Source organism: Hyperolius riggenbachi, chromosome 2 (assembly GCF_040937935.1).
Source record: "Hyperolius riggenbachi isolate aHypRig1 chromosome 2, aHypRig1.pri, whole genome shotgun sequence".
Lineage (NCBI taxonomy): Eukaryota > Metazoa > Chordata > Amphibia > Anura > Hyperoliidae > Hyperolius > Hyperolius riggenbachi.
This window is the reverse complement of record NC_090647.1, coordinates 451372258-451387504: the sequence shown is the minus strand read 5'-3', so window position 1 is coordinate 451387504 and position 15247 is coordinate 451372258. Positions and strand designations below refer to the sequence as shown.

At 44.5% G+C, this 15247-nt stretch overlaps 1 protein-coding gene across 1 annotated transcript in view; it reads right to left on the bottom strand.

Moving 5' to 3' along the window:
• The window catches only part of PRDX4 (peroxiredoxin 4), a 57377-nt gene that overhangs the window by 17055 nt on the left and 25075 nt on the right, over positions 1-15247 (bottom strand). The window contains exons 5-6 of the mRNA XM_068265807.1: positions 10160-10290; positions 7442-7476 (exon numbers count right to left, since the gene is read on the bottom strand). Of these exons, the coding sequence (XP_068121908.1) occupies positions 7442-7476; positions 10160-10290 (166 nt within the window). The remainder of the gene's footprint in view (positions 1-7441; positions 7477-10159; positions 10291-15247) is intronic.

The following is a 15247-nucleotide window of genomic DNA, read 5'->3' as shown; positions in this document are numbered from 1 at the left end:
TGTGACCAGGGGATGGAAAGTACTGGCAGGGATGTAAATATAGCTGAATTGAGAACAAGCTATTGGGGATGTGTGTCCTGTGATATAATGAACTATGTGGAATGGGGATGGTGTAGCTTACAAGGCAATTTTCAACAACAAAACTAGCAAAGGTAAATACCCAGAGTGTCTGAAAAGGAGCTGTCTATGATTGAGGAAAAAGACAAAAACTGACAAAAAAGACAGGCATGAAAACAACAACAACAACAACAACAAATAACATTTGTAAAGCGCTTTTCTCCCGTGGGACTCAAAGCGCATAAGCATGGCTCCGACCATCGTGGTACAGGGGAAGAATTTTATAAATCTGGAAATGCCAGGCTAAACAGGTGGCTTTTCAGTCTGGATTTGAATAGCTCCAGGGATGGTGCTGTCTTTACTGGGTGTGGTAGGGAGTTCCAAAGAGTAGGGGCAGCATGACAGAAGGCTCTGTCTCCAGATTTTTTGAGGTGCACTCTGGGAGTGACCAAGTTTATAGAACTTGCTGATCTGAGGTTGTGAGAGGTGTGGTGCAGCTTCAGCAAGTCCTTCATGTATCCAGGGCCCAGATTGTGCAGGGATTTGAATGTCAGCAGTCCAATCTTGAAGAGTATTCTCCATTCTACTGGTAGCCAGTGCAGTGAGCGAAGGATCGGTGTAATGTGACAGTGGCGAGGCTGGTTTGTTAGCAGTCTGGCAGCAGCATTCTGTACTAATTGCAGGCGACGCAGGTCTTTTTTGGGGAGGCCAGCATAAAGGGCATTGCAGTAGTCCAGCCGTGATGTGATGAAGGCGTGGACTAGGGTTTGAAGATCCTCTGGGGGAATCAGATGTTTAATCTTTGCAATGTTCTTCAGATGAAAGAAGGAAGATTTAACTACAGATGAAATTTGGTTTCTGAAACTCAATTCCCCATCGATTAGTACGCCAAGGCTGCGCACAAGGTTGGAGCTGTTTATGTCTGAATTCCCAATCCTGATTGGTGTTGCTTTAGGATAGAGCTGTTTTGATGGCGAGCACTGGCTTTGGACAAACAGGACCTCAGTTTTGTCAGCATTCAGTTTCAACCAGTTATCATTCATCCATGCCTGAAGCTCAGCTAAGCAAGAGTTTATTTTTGGGGTAGGGTCTGTTCCACCAGGTTTGAAGGACAGGTATAGCTGTGTGTCATCGGCGTAGCAGTGGTACGTCAGGCCATGTCGTTGGATAAGTGTACCGAGTGGCAACATGTAGATTGCAAACAGCAGAGGGGATAGGATTGATCCTTGTGGCACTCCGAATTGTAGAGGTGCAGGTTTGGACATTATAGGTCCTAGGGATACTCTCTGTGTTCTGTCAGTCAGGAATGATCTGAACCACTGGAGGACTGATCCACTGATGCCACAGTACTCCTGCAGTCTGTTAAGCAGGATTTCATGGTCAACTGTATCAAAAGCAGCTGAGAGATCCAACAGGATTAGGATGGAGCATTCCCCTCTGTCCCTTGCCATGAGCAGATCGTTGCAGACTTGGATGAGGGCTGTTTCACAGCTGTGGTGTTTCTTAAAACAATGATGATGATCAAACTTACCAGCTCTGAGTATATTGATAGCTTGGCACCTCTGTGCTATAGTAACTGTGTGTGGGGTTTAAATAGGGAGGCTAATTGTCTAATGAGTTGATTTGGATCAGGAGCGAGCGAGGGAGGGGCGTGTGTGATGGACTGAGGCTGTCACTAGCCGGGGTATATTATCGCCCCCTGGTGGTGCAGAAGTAAAATTTATTATGCACAAGTTATGTAGAATGTATACATATACAATTTAAAAAACAAAATAAAAACAAATTGCATACCTAAATACATACATATGTACATACATGTACCTTATTACACAAATAGGCAAAAATATTTCGTATAAAAATATAGAAATCCATTATGTGCATGTATAGAAATAGAACAAGGCCTAAATTACAGTGCATGCCATTCCCAATCGCAGCAGTTGTCGACTGCTGGAATGGTCCCAATTGACCATGATAAAACTGGAGAGTAAGATTAAATCTCTCCTTATAGATATCCAGTACCATATAAATAACATTTTATATAATTTTTTTTTTATATTTATTACAAACTAAACATTAAGAGAGAGCGGACAATTAAAAAGAGAAAAGGAATTGCTGCTATTCTGGTGAGTAGAGACCTGGGTTCGAATCTCGGCTCTGCCTGCTCAGTAAGCCAGCACTAATTCAGTAGGAGACCTTTGGCAAGTCTCCCTTACACTGCTACTGCCAAAAGAGCGCGCCCTAGTGGCTGCAGCTCTGGCGCTTTGAGTCCGCAAGGAGAAAAGCGCAATATAAATGTTATTTGTCTTGTCTAGTAAATTTTTTCAAGTACTTCATTTAGACCCCCTGGAGATAGGGTCTTAAGTATTTGAATCCAGAACATCTCCCGTTTCTTGAGAGAGTCAAAGGAGTCGAAGCGGTTGTGTGAAATAGATTCGATAAACGTGATACGGAAAAGTGTGGGGTCGCTGTTGTGGGTGAAAAAGTGACGCGAAACGCTGTGCAGGGGATATTTGTTTATTATGTTTCTTTTGTGTTGTCCTGTTCTGCTTCTTGCTTGTTGGGTGGTTCTGCCCACATACTGCAGCCTGCATGGGCATGAGATGACATAGATGAGGTATTTGGTTTCACATGTGATGGTTTCTTTGATATGGTATTCTATTTTGGTGACCTGCGAACTGAAGGACTGAGTGTTTACGACAAATTGGCAGGCTAAGCATTTTTTGTGTTTACAAGGGAAGCTGCCTGGTGTGTTAGTGCTAGAAGTGTTTTTTAGGGCTACAGGTAACTGGCGTAGTCTGCTTGGGGCCAGTATACTGCTGAGATTGGGGGCGCGTCTGTATGTAATAGTGTGTCTGGGTGGGATGATGGATTGCAGATGGGGGGTCTTGGAGGAGGATTTCCCATCTGTTGGTGAGGATATTACGGATCGACTGATGTTGGGCACTAAACCTGGTGATGAATCTGGGCATGTCTGTGAACTGTGTGTTGGCTTTGGGTTGTAGTGGGTTATTCATTGTTGCTTTGTGGTGTGCATCATATAGTAATTTCTTGGGATATTTACGATCGGTGAATTTTTTAGTGAGAATTTTGGACTGGGTATTGTATTGTTGTATGTCCGTGCAGTTACGGTAGATCCTCTTATATTGGCTATATGGAGTATTCTTTGTCCATGGCCGGTGGTGAAAACTGTTATAATGTATATAATTGTTGGCGTCTACGGGTTTAAAGAAGGTTTTGGTTTTGATATATGGTGGATCTGTGTAAAGAGTAAGGTCAAGGTATTCTATAGAAGCTGGGTCTGAGTGGGAAGTGAATTGTAGGCCGGCCGTATTGGTGTTCAGGTAATTGAGAAAAGACGGGATTACATTGGGAGGACCTCTCCAAATGAATATTAGGTCATCTATATACCGTTTATAAAAAATGATGTTATTGTGGAATGGGTTATTGCTGTACAATTTTGTTTGTTTCGAACAAACAAAATTGTACAGCAATAACCCATTCCACAATAACATCATTTTTTATAAACTGTATATAGATGACCTAATATTCATTTGGAGAGGTCCTCCCAATCTAATCCCGTCTTTTCTCAATTACCTGAACACCAATACGGCCGGCCTACAATTCACTTCCCACTCAGACCCAGCTTCTATAAAATACCTTGACCTTACTCTTTACACAGATCCACCATATATCAAAACCAAAACCTTCTTTAAACCCGTAGACGCCAACAATTATATACATTATAACAGTTTTCACCACCGGCCATGGACAAAGAATACTCCATATAGCCAATATAAGAGGATCTACCGTAACTGCACGGACATACAACAATACAATACCCAGTCCAAAATTCTCACTAAAAAATTCACCGATCGTAAATATCCCAAGAAATTACTATATGATGCACACCACAAAGCAACAATGAATAACCCACTACAACCCAAAGCCAACACACAGTTCACAGACATGCCCAGATTCATCACCAGGTTTAGTGCCCAACATCAGTCGATCCGTAATATCCTCACCAACAGATGGGAAATCCTCCTCCAAGACCCCCCATCTGCAATCCATCATCCCACCCAGACACACTATTACATACAGACGCGCCCCCAATCTCAGCAGTATACTGGCCCCAAGCAGACTACGCCAGTTACCTGTAGCCCTAAAAAACACTTCTAGCACTAACACCAGGCAGCTTCCCTTGTAAACACAAAAAATGCTTAGCCTGCCAATTTGTCGTAAACACTCAGTCCTTCAGTTCGCAGGTCACCAAAATAGAATACCATATCAAAGAAACCATCACATGTGAAACCAAATACCTCATCTATGTCATCTCATGCCCATGCAGGCTGCAGTATGTGGGCAGAACCACCCAACAAGCAAGAAGCAGAACAGGACAACACAAAAGAAACATAATAAACAAATATCCCCTGCACAGCGTTTCGCGTCACTTTTTCACCCACAACAGCGACCCCACACTTTTCCGTATCACGTTTATCGAATCTATTTCACACAACCGCTTCGACTCCTTTGACTCTCTCAAGAAACGGGAGATGTTCTGGATTCAAATACTTAAGACCCTATCTCCAGGGGGTCTAAATGAAGTACTTGAAAAAATTTACTAGACAAGACAAATAACATTTATATTGCGCTTTTCTCCTTGCGGACTCAAAGCGCCAGAGCTGCAGCCACTAGGGCGCGCTCTTTTGGCAGTAGCAGTGTAAGGGAGACTTGCCAAAGGTCTCCTACTGAATTAGTGCTGGCTTACTGAGCAGGCAGAGCCGAGATTCGAACCCAGGTCTCTACTCACCAGAATAGCAGCAATTCCTTTTCTCTTTTTAATTGTCCGCTCTCTCTTAATGTTTAGTTTGTAATAAATATAAAAAAAAAATTATATAAAATGTTATTTATATGGTACTGGATATCTATAAGGAGAGATTTAATCTTACTCTCCAGTTTTATCATGGTCAATTGGGACCATTCCAGCAGTCGACAACTGCTGCGATTGGGAATGGCATGCACTGTAATTTAGGCCTTGTTCTATTTCTATACATGCACATAATGGATTTCTATATTTTTATACGAAATATTTTTGCCTATTTGTGTAATAAGGTACATGTATGTACATATGTATGTATTTAGGTATGCAATTTGTTTTTATTTTGTTTTTTAAATTGTATATGTATACATTCTACATAACTTGTGCATAATAAATTTTACTTCTGCACCACCAGGGGGCGATAATATACCCCGGCTAGTGACAGCCTCAGTCCATCACACACGCCCCTCCCTCGCTCGCTCCTGATCCAAATCAACTCATTAGACAATTAGCCTCCCTATTTAAACCCCACACACAGTTACTATAGCACAGAGGTGCCAAGCTATCAATATACTCAGAGCTGGTAAGTTTGATCATCATCATTGTTTTCATGCCTGTCTTTTTTGTCAGTTTTTGTCTTTTTCCTCAATCATAGACAGCTCCTTTTCAGACACTCTGGGTATTTACCTTTGCTAGTTTTGTTGTTGAAAATTGCCTTGTAAGCTACACCATCCCCATTCCACATAGTTCATTATATCACAGGACACACATCCCCAATAGCTTGTTCTCAATTCAGCTATATTTACCCATCCCTGCCAGTACTTTCCATCCCCTGGTCACAACCCACCACCCTGCCCTCCCTGCTCACATTCCCCCACATATAGTATTTCCCCCCCCTCATTCTTTCCACTACCCCACAGATACTATTATAATAGTTGACATACTTTGCACCAACAAGAAAAGAGATGTTTTTCTTTGACAGTTTCTACGTCTGTATACAGCTCCCTGACATGCTTTACATCTCTGTCATTTTGCAGTGAGATACTCCGTTCGTTTATTGCCTGATGAAGCGGGATGTTTGCCCGTGAAACGCGTTGCACTTTTATGTGGGAGTATGTGAATAAATTGTGAATTTTTTTTTCTACAATCAACAGCGATTTTTTTTTTGTCTGTTTGTGTGTGGACGGTCCACCACCGCCACCTAAACCGTTTTAAACCTTTTATCTTGTTTTATCCTACTGGTGCCTCTGTATCCTTGCATATTAAGTTGTCCACCCTTGGTAGAAGGGTGATATACCCTCTTTTCCTATCTACAGAGAGCGACATCTTAGTCCTGAGTGGGGTCAGGCTTAATCTCCCCACCAGCGTATACAGTGGTTGCCTTAGAGCAACCCAGGTTTGTAAGTATAATACTTACTTTTAACATTTTTCTCTATTTATACAACATACTACACTATATTGGGCTCTCGGTCTCCCTTTTCTCAGTGAAAAGCACAGTCACCTGTGGAAAAGGGCCCTTAATGCTGGGTACACGATACATTTTTTCCGCTCAATTCTCTCATCTTCCACTCAATTTTCTTATCAGTTTCCATTCACTTCTATGAGTAAGTGAGTGGTAAAACGATCGAGAGTAATATTGGACATGATGGAATTTATCAATCGAATGCATCTATCGAGCGGAAAAATGTAACGTGTGTACCTAGCATAAAGGTCAACTGAAGCACATGGAGGCTGCCATATTTATTTCCTTTTAAGCAATGCCAATACGCTGAGCAAGTGCAGCGATTGGCCCACTGATGGAGCCATGGTATGGCCTGGGAGACCATAGTTTCCAGTCAGAAGAGCAGGAGGCTGTGATTGGCTTGTTGGGTGGCAGCGCTCACACCTGATTGGCCACACAGCGTCTGAAAGCTGACACTACTCCAGGTCAGCCGGGGCAGCAAATTGAAAAACAAACTATTAGACGTGCAGAATTTGCATGAAAAAAAAAAAAAAAAAGTGTGAAGGCTGCCTTCATTGTATTGAATAAGACTTTACAAGACTGAATTGTAGTTGGTAGTGTTAAGCAGCCCATACACTCAGCCGATTTTCTGGCCGACCGATCGATCCCGATCGATCGATTGCAAATCGGTTGGCCAATCGACGGCCGATTTCGATGGATTTCCATCGAACTTGCAGGGTGGAAAATTTGGGTCGATCTGATGAGATTGCTTATCAGTTTGCATTGGCCTTAATGGAAATCTGATGGCAAAAAAATGCCATTAGATCGAATTTCAATAGATTTCAAACTGAAATCTATTGGAATTCTATCCTGGTAAAAAATGTTCTAAAAACGCATCAGATAGATCATCAGATGCATTTCTTATCTATCTGCCGCCAATCTGACGAGTGTATGGGCACCTTTACTGAGCACCATGAATGGTAGGGCTTGTACACCCTAAAAGCCTTATCAAGAGATAAAGCTCCCTTATCTATCACACAGGGTAAAATACAGCTCAGTTACATCTGCTCAGCAGTTTGCACCACCACTATAAACTGTTATGCTTTTAGATTAAGTCTACTTACAGTTTCACTTCCAGGTTTCCAACCAGCGGGGCAAACTGATAAGAAAAAAAAACAAAAAAAACAAAACAAAAAACCTTGAGATGGTGGTCAAAGTTTTGTAGCCTTAGCCAGAAATCAATAAGACATGAAGCCCCTTTAAATATCAAAGCATAGTTGGAAGGGGTTAATAGATTTTAAATCCTTTTTCCGAACAGAATACAGTCATTCTACAGCCATCACCCATACAAATCTTTAAAGTGACTCCGAGCTCATAAAAAAAATGAAAGTTGTACTCACCTGGGGCTTTCTCCAGCCCAGTGCTGGTCTGGAGGTCCCACGACGGCGTCCTGGCTCTTCTCCTTCTCCCCGCTCCGGAATGGCTGACAGGCCGCAGCCCGGGCGACACTCGCCCGAGTGTCGGGCTGCTCCTTCCGCGTATGACGCGGATTACGTCACACGCCGGCCGCCTCGTGTCATCACGGCGGCCGGCGTGAAAGTACTGCGCATGCGCGATTAAAGCGCGCATGCGCCGTACTGCCACGCCGGCCGCCGTGATGACGCGAGGCTGCCGGCGTGTGACGTAATCCGCGTCATACGCGGAAGGAGCAGCCCGACACTCGGGCGAGTGTCGCCCGGGCTGCGTCCTGTCAGCCATTCCGGAGCGGGGAGAAGGAGAAGAGCCTGGACGCCGTCGTGGGACCTCCCGACCAGCACTGGGCTGGAGAAAGCCCCAGGTGAGTACAACTTTCATTTTTTTTTTATGAGCTCCGAGTCCCTTTAAGACAATGCAATTTTTTTTTTTACCCACCCCCTGCAACCGTACCCTTGCAGTCACTCACAAGGCCTCCGGTCCCCCACTGCCAGCTACTTTTGGTGTTCGCTGACAGGCCCCGACAGGGAATCTGTGGGCTTTCTGCACCTGCGCAGGCCTGGCCATGCGTATCCTCCTCCATGTTCCCATTCCCAGACCTGGAGCCCCTAGGCTGTCATGTGGACCAGTGTTTGTGATTTTAAATTTCTTTTTTGCAGCTTCTAGGATGCGGTTGACATGTGAGTGGTTAGGGAGGGGACCGTGTGGGAGATGTGCCTACACGGGGCGTCCCTGTAAACGATGCAATTCATGATTGCGTCCAACCGAAGCCTCCCACCTGAATGCTAATTTATGTAATTCCTGCTAGATTTGGTACAGCAGGCAAAGGGTGTATGACAGTACACCTGATTGGCTGACTGGCGTCTGCTGGCCAGATAGAGGCAGGATATTGCTTTATCTGGAAGTAAGCAATTTTGTTTGTTGCAGTTGGCATTCAGTTTAGAGGTGGTGGGGTGAGTTCCCTGGAGGTGAGAGGTCCAGGGCTTGTCCACACTTCCCTCTAGGAGTCGCATGGTGGTTTGGGGGCCCCAGCGAGTGAGAGACCTGGGGCCCCTGGGCTGTCATGTGGACCAGTGTTTGTGATGTTCCCATTCCCAACAGAATCTGCACAGGCGCAGGACACAATTGCAGATAGGAACGCAAAAGAAAAAATGTGGCCAGGCCTGTCAGCGAAAACAAAACTAGCTGGCGGCAGGAGACTGGAGGCTCCTTGACTGACTGCGAGGGTACGGGACAGCTGCAGGGGGCTGGTAGAAGCCCCAGGAAAGTAAAACTTTTTTTCCCCCCGGCTTAAGTGTCCCTTTAATGTTTTGTACCTCATCTGATCACGGTTCTAATAAAAAAAAAAAAAAACACCCCACACACTTAAAGTGTACCAGAGCTGAATGACAAGCTAAACATTTTATACATACCTGGGGCTTCCTCCAGCCCCATGTGCATGGATCACTCCCACGCCGCTGTCCTCAGTCTTCTCCCTCTTCGGTACCAGGTCCCATCACTTCAGCCAGTTTGCGCTAGAGAAGTGCGCCCTCTATGTATCTCTGCAGCAGAAATACGTAAATAGCGCACTTCAGCCAGCTACGGACAGTCTGATGCAACTGAAGTGACGGGACCCGGTGCCAAAGAGGGAGAAGACTGGGGACAGCGGCGTGGGAGGGATCCATGCGCATGGGGCTGGAGGAAGCCCCAGATATGTATAAAACGTTTACTTTGTTAGCTCAGGTTTCCTTTAAAAAGGCAACCAGGAGATGTACTCAAATCACTACAAAGGACTACGACATCTCCCAGCCTGCTTTACGGCAGCTGGGAACACAAGAACACAGCCACAGGCACTACTGACGGTCTCAATGGAGAAGCGCGCACACAGATGGGGCTAGAGAGCAGCCCCCCTGGAAGATAAGAAAGCCAGCCCCCACCTACCAACTCTCTGTACAAAGTGGGTGCACAGAGTGGTGGTGGTGGTGGGGGGGCTAAGGGTAAGAGATGCAGAGCACTGCTAAGTAGTCAGCAGTAGCTCTGTCTTTTGTCTTTATTTTGAGCCTATTAGGGCCTTAAAACACAGATGTAGAAATCTACCATAGAGACACCACCCAGGTTTTCATTTTATGTTATGGTTATATTTTATTCTTTAATTTTTTCACTCTCAAGCAAATATATAATCCAGCCAGAGAAGTTTCTATGTCTTTTCAACTCTTAACACACCAACTACTCTATCTAGCCCAATATCCTATACAGATTTTGTCGTTTTTGGGGAGCTCTCTACACAGTTGCCCACTGGTTATCGCTTGAAGCATTTTATACACAGATCAGGAGCACAATCTAGAACATTAGAAGTGAGGATAAAGTACCTGTTTCATCACATCACTCACCTTCCCCATGCTTGTCTGTATACTGGAATGCTTGCACTAGACGGAGGGTCTCGTCTACAGATCGCCCCACGGGAAGATCATTCATGGTAATCTGTCTAAGGACTCCCTTGTCATCAATTATAAACAGTCCTCTGGAAACAGGTTAAAACATTACAAATTCTTTATGATACTTTTAAACTGCATTTCACAGAAAGCAGCAACACTCAAAACACAGCTAAATCCAGAAATAACGACAATAAGAACAGATGCAACCAGATGTAGCTTAAGGCTGGTTTCACAGTGGGACATTAAAGTCCCACGTTACAGCAGCCAGTAACGCAGCCTAACTCACAGCACTGTCAAATCAATGTGCTGTTCACAGTGCCCACGTTGCGTTACATAGTAACGCTACACGTTGAATGAAAGTGCAGCATGCTGTGCGTTATACTGGGCTTTAGCTGCGTTAGACTGCTTGCACATGCTCAGTGACTAACCACATGGCTAATTAATATTCACTGCACTGTGGTGACTCCTGGTGGGACTCAAGTGTTGTCCGGATCATGAACGAATCGTTCATTTGATCCGGATCTTTTTTGTGAGTCGAATCATCCGGATAAACACAATGAACAAGTCGGTTCACAGTGGATGTCTGTCTGGAAGAAACAGGAACATACAGAATGTACAGTGCAGGGAAAGTCCTGTCCTGCTAGTCATTTACAATACAATAACATTTGTAAAGCGCTTTTCTCCCATAGGACTCAAAGCGCACAGTCTGCTTCCCTAGTAAAATGATTCAAATGATTCGGTTCAAAGATCCAGATCTTTTCAATGATCCGATTCGAATGATCCAAATCCTTAAAAAGATCCGGATTTCCCATCACTACCCTGGAGCGGCTGCTTTGAGAGCTGCATAACGCGGCTCAATCTGACGTCCAACTTCAATACCACCACACGTTGCGTTAGGGGCACGTTATGCGACCTTAACGTCCCCTAAAACGCAACGTCTTGGTGTGAAAGTAGCCTAAAGGAACACTTGATTACCATGTTTTTTTAACCTGGGATTGAGAGAGTTCCTGAAGTGCTGGTAAATAAAGATGTATACATTTCACTTGCTTATCTCTTTGTTTACTGTATCAAATTCCTGTCACTCTTAACTGACAGCAAGTCTGCTCAAATCTGACAGCAGAGTGAACCATGAGGGTAGAGGAAATTCCCTCAGTGCATCTATTAATCCTGTGTGTGAGAGAATGCTCAGCAGCTGCAACTGCCTGTGTCCTGTCTCTCTGACTGAAGTGTCTGAAGAGAGCAGAGGAAATTTAACTCCTTGGGAGTTCCAGCACTAGCAGCCCCTGAAAATCTGCGCAGGCGCAGTAGGGGCTGCAGCATGCAACAATATTTACAAATTTTTCCCCTCAGGATCTGGCGGAAATAGCCAAGCACGGTTGGGTCTGCTCTACTGAGCAGGCATAAGTCACCTGCGCAGTAGAGCAGACCCGATCAGGCTCAGCAATTTCCACTGAAGCCCGAGAGGAAACTTGCACTAGTCCTTGGTAAGAGTACTTGTAAAAGGTACAGACCGGAACAAAGAACAACTATCAGGCCCTAGGCAATGTAACTGTGGGTACATGTAAGAGTGATGTGCAGGTACTCTGCAGAGGAATAAGGAGATTCTTCCTCTATTGCACATTCTTCATGCCCAATCTGAACCAGGTTTATGGGTGATAGACAACACCTCTGTGTTCAATGTGCACAACATTCTCAGTGGAGTCCCTGCAGCTCTGTGGAGAGTGCATAGTACTACTGTGTAACAAAGTAAACCTGAGACAGATGAAATTAAAGTTTTATACATACCTGGGGCTTCCTCCAGCCCCCTTCAGGCTAATCAGTCCCTCGCTGTCCTCCTCCGCCACCTGGATCTTCTGCTATGAGTCCAGGTACTTGAGCCAGTCTGGCGTAGTGCGCATGCACACACTCCGCCGCCGGGAGCGTACTACACCTGCGCAGCACTATTGCGCAGGTGCAGAACGCTCCTGGGTGTAGGAGCGGCACGTGGCCGGACTGAGCTGACTAGCTGAATTACCAGGACTCATAGCAGAAGATCCAGGTGGTAGAGGTGGACAGTGAGGGACTGATTAGCCTGAAGGGGGCTGGAGGAAGCCCCAGGTATGTATTAAAAGTTTTTTTTTTTTTTCTTTTCATCCTTCTCAGGTACCATTTAATTCGTAGTCACCAAACCAAATTTTAACATATAAAATTATTTGATTTCATGAGCAAAGAGTGCATAAATCAGAATCAACGCAGAATTATTTCCATCTCATTGACCATCTCTATTAGTGACACGGCTACACATCAGGCTTTATACTTACAGCATAGATATGAGCGAGAGAGAGAAAAAGAGAGAAAAAGAGTGTGAGTGTGTGTGTGTGTGTGTGTGTGTGTGTGTGTGTGTGTGTGTGTGTGTGTGTGTGTGTGTGTGTGTGTGTGTGTGTGTGTGTGTGTGTGTGTGTGTGTGTGTGTGTGTGTGTGTGTGTGTGTGTGTGTGTGTGTGTGTGTGTGTGTGTGTGTGTGTGTGTGTGTGTGTGTGTGTGTGTGTGTGTGTGTGTGTGTGTGTGTGTGTGTGTGTGTGTACAAATCATATATACAGTCACAATCAGGTGTGTATATCTGATTTTAAAAATACAGGGACTGCTTTATTGAAGCAGCACAAGTAACTCATTTTGATTGGTTTATTTCATTTTTGTGGCCTAAGCACAGCTATTACTGTATGTATAAATTATTTATGATGACTATTATCTGAGAAATAGACCATTTTATCATATTTTCTATTTTAATTACAGTTCAAATTCATTAGGAGTCGGTAAATTTTTTTCCCGACTCCAGGCAACCAAAATTGCCCCGACTCCAACTCCACAGCCCTGCATAGAGTTGCATTGGAACTAATGGTCCAATAATGCATTCAGATCAATTTGCAATAGATTTCAGAAATCTGCTCCAAGTATGTGGCACACAGATTCCTGTCGGATTCAACTTGACAAGCATCTGATAGAAATCGGATGGTCGAATTTGCTGTTAATCTAGAAAATAATGGAAACACCTAACATTTTGGCATCATAATCTTTGAACATGTTTTAAAGAGAGTCTGAAGCGAGAATAAATCTCGCTTCAGCTCTTATATATAGCAGGGGCATGTGTGCCCCTGCTAAAACACCACTATCCCGCGGCTAAACGGGGGTCCCTTCACCCCAAAATCCCCCTCCGTGCAGCGCACCCCCCTCTTCCACATAGAGGCAGGGCTAGCCGCCACAGCCCTGCCTCACGCGCGTCTGTCAGCGCGTATCTCCGCCTCTCCCCCGCCCCTCTGTCTTCCTTCGCTGAGAGGGGCGGGGGAGAGGCAGCGATGCGCCGCTGATAGACGCGCTGCGAGGCAGGGCTGCAGCCGTTAGCCCTGCCTCCAGCAGCAGCAAAATCTACGACCAAGTTGGTCGTTGATTTTGCAGGGGGGGGGGGGGGTTGGGGGTGAAGGGACCCCCGTTTAGCCGCGGGATAGCAGCGTTTTAGCAGGGGCACACATGCCCCTGCTATATATAAGCACTGAAGCAAGATTTATTCTCGCTTCAGTGTCTCTTTAAGCAATCAAAACTTGACATGTTAATTTGTTTATTATTTGATATGTTTAATTAAAAATTGTTTTTTTTTTACAGATATTTAAAACAAAAGTTGGTTATAAGTTATAAAAATGGCAGATCTCTGACTTTGGCCTGGAACACACCAGAGAAGTTTTTGAGCGTTTTGAGTTTTTAAATCTGCTGCTAATGTTATCCTATGTGTCTGTGCACACTGGAGCAATGAGGTGTTGTAAAAAAACCCATAGCATTACATTGGGAAGAGCTTTTGAAACCTCTAAAAGCTCTTCCCAATGTAATGCTATGGGTTTTTTTTACAAAACCTCATTGCTCCAGTGTGCACAGACACATAGGATAACATTAGCAGCAGATTTAAAAACTCAAAACGCTCAGAAAAACTCCTCTGGTGTGTTCCAGGCCTTTCAAAGAGGCCGAATTGTTGGTGCTCGTATGGCAGGCGCTACTGTAACAGAAACTTCCTGAATGCTTGGCATTTCAAGAGGTACTGTCTCAAAAGTAATGGCTGCCTTTGAAAGAAAAGGGAAAAACATCCTCAGCAAAGCACAGTTGTGGCCGAAAGTCGAAGTTGTCTGAGAGAGACCGTCGGACTCTAAATGGAATTGTTAGAAAAGCTTGCAAGACCACGGCTCCTAAAATCACTGCAGAGCTGAACACCCACAGAACCCAGTTTCCACAAAAACTGTTAGTCAGGAGCTGCACAAATCTGGATTCCACGCAAGAACTGCAATTAGAAAACCTCTGCTCTCAAAGACAAATGTTTCAAAGCGTTTGTAGTGGTGTAGAAACCACCAGCATTGGTCCCTCGAGCAGTGGAAAAATGCAATTTTCTCTGACGAATCATCGTTCATCTTATTTCCCAACCTCCGGCCAAGTGTACGTTTGGAGACAGCCGAAAGAAGCATTTCAGCCAGACTGCCTTCTCCCTACCGTAAAACATGGCGGGGGTTCTGTGATGATCCGAGGTGCCATTTCTTAGAAATTCGCATATCTGGGAGAAATCCGCAGATATCCGGGTTGGCTGTCAAACTATCCGCAGATAGCTATCCGGATTTTGGCCCATGTATCCGGATCTGGTCGGATAGGCCTAAAAAGTTTGGATATCCCAGTCTACTCGGATATCCGGAATCCTGTTGAGCAGCACTGCTCATCTGGCCACCACAATCCCCAGACATCAAAATTGAGCATTTATGGTCGTTTTTAGAGATTCAAGTAAGAAGTAGATTTCCACCGCCATAGTCTCTAAAAGAACTGGAGGGTGTTTTAACTGAAGAATGGGCTAAAATTCCTTCGGAAATAATTCACAATTTGTATGAATCAATACCTTAGAGAATTGAAGCTGTAATTGCCACAAAAGGTAGACCTATACCACATTAAAATATATTTTGTTGATTTTCAAGGAGTTTCCATTATTTTGTCCAACCCCTGTATAAGTGTATGGCCACCTCTACTAGTTCACTTTAATGTC